Source organism: Protobothrops mucrosquamatus, unplaced genomic scaffold (genome assembly GCF_001527695.2).
Source record: "Protobothrops mucrosquamatus isolate PMUCROS unplaced genomic scaffold, P.Mucros_1.0 scaffold9963, whole genome shotgun sequence".
NCBI classification, from domain to species: domain Eukaryota; kingdom Metazoa; phylum Chordata; class Lepidosauria; order Squamata; family Viperidae; genus Protobothrops; species Protobothrops mucrosquamatus.
This window is the reverse complement of record NW_015395750.1, coordinates 1-3,735: the sequence shown is the minus strand read 5'-3', so window position 1 is coordinate 3,735 and position 3,735 is coordinate 1. Positions and strand designations below refer to the sequence as shown.

General features: G+C 35.3%; 1 protein-coding gene across 1 annotated transcript; it reads left to right on the top strand.

The window, feature by feature from the left end:
* Positions 1 to 80: 80 nt before the first annotated feature.
* Positions 81 to 3,565, top strand: LOC107301087 (ubiquitin-conjugating enzyme E2 U; the record flags this gene model as incomplete). The annotated part of the gene is given in 3 exon segments (XM_015830354.1): positions 81 to 178; positions 2,299 to 2,425; positions 3,496 to 3,565. Coding segments are annotated over 3 exon segments (295 nt in total), but the record flags the coding sequence as incomplete, so codon positions are not given.
* Between the last annotated feature and the right edge of the window lie 170 nt (positions 3,566 to 3,735).

The window sequence follows — 3,735 nt, the reverse complement described above, 5'->3', positions numbered from 1 at the left end:
TAGAGTGTAACGTGCAGAATTTAGCATATTAGTAAGAAAAGCTCCAGTTTAAACATTAATGTTTTTGTCTTTTATCCAAGTGGATCCAGAATCTGGGAGACCTTGTGTGGATTTTCTAGATAACTTTAACAAATGGAACACTAACTTCACAATGACTACTATTCTACTTACTATCCAGGTAAGAACGAATGATACAAACTTTTTTTTTTCTTAATTTTCTTTTGTTTATGGGAGAAGTAGACTTGGTTTATTTTTGTAATACTAGGAACTTCACAGCAGCATAAGCTCACACAAGGCATTTGCACTAATCCAGTAAAATTGTTATTTTTTTCCCTTAGTTTCCTTTAGTTCTTTTCATAAGTTACTTTTGAGGTTCCCAGTTCTAGTTAACAGTTTGTCAGATCAGTAGGACTGAAGACAAAAAAACATTCTTCTTCCTTGGACCCACACAGAGTATGCAATTCTTTAAATTCTAATTAAAGAATTTTTTTTTAAAAGAGAGTCATGATGTAACTTTAGAGCGAGAGAGATTAAATGAAGAATATTAGAAGCCCCTTCTTTGCCCTTTTTTCTTTCTTTTCTTAATTTTTTTGCTTTGCCATTGCTTGCTTGCTTTTTTCTTTTTCCCAGCTTATTAACTATCAATTTGTGTTATTTTTATATACTTGTTTAAAAATTAATAAAAATCATTTTAAAAAGAGAAAGCATGGATATGTCCATAAAGTCATCAAGAGTTAAGCTCATCTCAGATACATGAGATACATGTCCAAGGAAAGCTTTTTAATTACATGTTATACACACTTTTATTTTCACCACAGCACTTTCTCTTAGGGATAGAGTCTTCCTCAAATAAATGTCTCTTTCTTCTGTCAATGAGAAAGCTATAGAAACATTTTGGGAATGTTTGTTAAGGCATGAGGTTCCCGCATCCATAGATTTGAATAGCAAGATGGCTGACATATAAATTTAACAAATAAATAAAATTATAGCAGGATATCTCTAATGCCATATTTTCCTGTCTTGAAGATTATATTTGTTGCTCTGAAGGAAGTCAGGGTCCATCCAGCAAGGGGCACTGCTCTTTCAGCTTTTTTTTTTCTACCAATGTTCTCTTGAGTAATAAATATAATGCACTACAGGGGATTATTTTCTATTGTTAAAGATGTTCTTTAAATTGTTGCATAATTTTAACTCCTACCCGTCTAGGATCTGCTCTTGTATATCTTAGGAAAATGGGACACTGCACTTATTGGAAAGATTCTATTTTCCACATTGGAAAGGGAGTTTCCAACTTCCTTTGGTGAAATAAGGACTACCATTGCATTAAAAAAAATCTGAATTTTCTTTGAGCTGCTATCACTCTTTGAATCATAACTAGAATGAAAGGGATGGTTCCGTCTCCTCCTGGCACTCAAGAAATTATTATAAATATTTCTATCCTTCCTTCAGAAATGAATGTGTGGAGCTTTTTTATATTTTTTATATATAAATATATATATTTATATTTTATATCCTCCAATAGTTATCAATATCTGCTCAAATTTATAGCAAGTCCAATATTCCATTCTGAATTGGATGCATCCAAAGAAGAAATGCTGACTTTTTCATGTTCCCCATATATTCATAATTTGTGTCTGCTACACAGCCAAGGTTAGAGTAGAGTGGAAAGAAAAGTATCAACCTTCTGTAAGTTTTCTATCTCTATGAAAAGCAGGATTCATGCCTTCCAACTGCCATGGCTACCCCAACAAAGCCATTTATTGTAAATAGTGTTAAATTTCAGGTACTCTTCAACTTGCAAACCATTCATTTAGTGATCATTGTAAGTTACAACAGCACTGAAAAAAGTGCATTATAAACAACTTAACAACTGTTACAGCATCCCCATGATCATGGGATCAAAATTTGGATGCTTGGCAACTGGCATGTATTTATGACAGTTGCACTGTTCTCATGTCATGTGATCACCCTCTGTAATCTTCCCACTGGCTTCCCAGAAGCAAAGTCAATGGGAGAAGCAAGATTCACTTAAAACAGCGGTCTTCAAACTGGCTGAGGAATTCTGGGAGTTGAAGTCCACAAGTCATAAAAGAGTCAAGTTTGAAGACCCTTGACTTAACATCTGTGGCAAAAAAAAAAAAAGGCCGTAAGTGAGGCAAAACTCATGAAAGAACTGCCTTGTTTAGCAGTGGATATTTTGGACCCTATTGAGATCACAAGTCGAGGACTACCTGTGGCTGGTTGAATTTGTAATCAATAAAGCTTTGCAGATTGATGTATGCATGTATTTTCGTACAGGTTTTGTTGTCTAATCCTGTTCTGAACAATGCCGTGAACCTGGAGGCAGCTCAAATGCTGAGAAAAAATTATCACCTATACAGAGAAAAAGTTGTACAGTGTGTCACAAATAGCAAGCAGCTCGAAGGTAATAAATGCTTGTGCTTTATGTTATTAGTTGTAGATAAATTCTTTCTGCACGATGGGGAGTTTTAGAAGAAACTATTTGAATTGCATTCTTTTTAAAAAAACACTATTTTATATCCACTGTCATAAATTTTAATTAGTATCCTTGGCAATGTAACCTGAGCTGCAAGATGAAATTTTTCTCATTGATATCTACCACTCTGATCCAGTAAAGGCAGGCAGCCAGAGGAGAGAGAGGGAGATGTGTACATGCAGGTAGTCCTCGACTTACACTTAGCGATTGTTCAAAGTTATGGCTACTAAAGTTCCAATAGCTGCCCCCTTCCACACTTCTGTGACTGCATGTTGGGCGCTCAGCAACTAGCCTTCATTTATGGCTGTTTGCAGAATCCTGCAGTCACGTGACTGTCGTTTATGACATCTTTGCCGAAGAGTGGCATTTACTTCCAGTTTTTGGCAAAAACAGCCCATAGTGAACAATGGTTTCACTTTATGACAGTGGCGTTTACTTTACAACTGCCATGTTAACTTTATAACTATCATGTTTGCTTAGCGATTGCCACAAAAAAGGTCATAGAATCCGGTTGGTTCGTGGGTGATCCGCTTTACAACGATCATTAAAACAATAATGGGGAAGTCCCATTATGGTCATAAGTCAAGAACTACCTGTATATGCTTTTGGGTAACCCCACAGCTGAACCAGAAATAAAAGGTCTTAGCTGCCAAAACTGTGGAATTGGATCCAGAGCTTCATGAGCATTAGAACTGCTAATAAGTTATTCTGCCAGTAAGATCAAATAAAGTATTATCTCCACATAATGAGTCTGTATAATTTAAATTATTGTAACCGTACCTCCTTATAGTTACTAATCCTATCGCTGTTGTGACAACAGTATCATTTCAGCGCTCACCTCATATTTAAAAATATTCTTTTCATTACTGGTAGTAAAGCCACTGGAATCTTCTAGTTGCGATTATGTGTGGCTCAATAAAGTCTTTGTTATTTTACAGTATTGGACTATAAAATGTTCACAACAAATAGGCATTTTTAAAACTTCTTTTCTTGTCCAGCTATTGCCAAAGATTGGGATACAACTTCAATCAAGTTTTATGAAAAATCAAAAGAACCGAGCTCGCACAGGTATGACACACCGTTAAGCTCACAAATGTTGTAATGCTATAAATTATTATTTGAATACCTGAATAATTTATATGTGCTTTGAAAAGCAGCATTTCATCTGGAAGTAAAATTTTCTAGCAGTGTTAGTATAAAGTCATACCGTGTTTCCCTGAAACTAAGACCCAGACAGA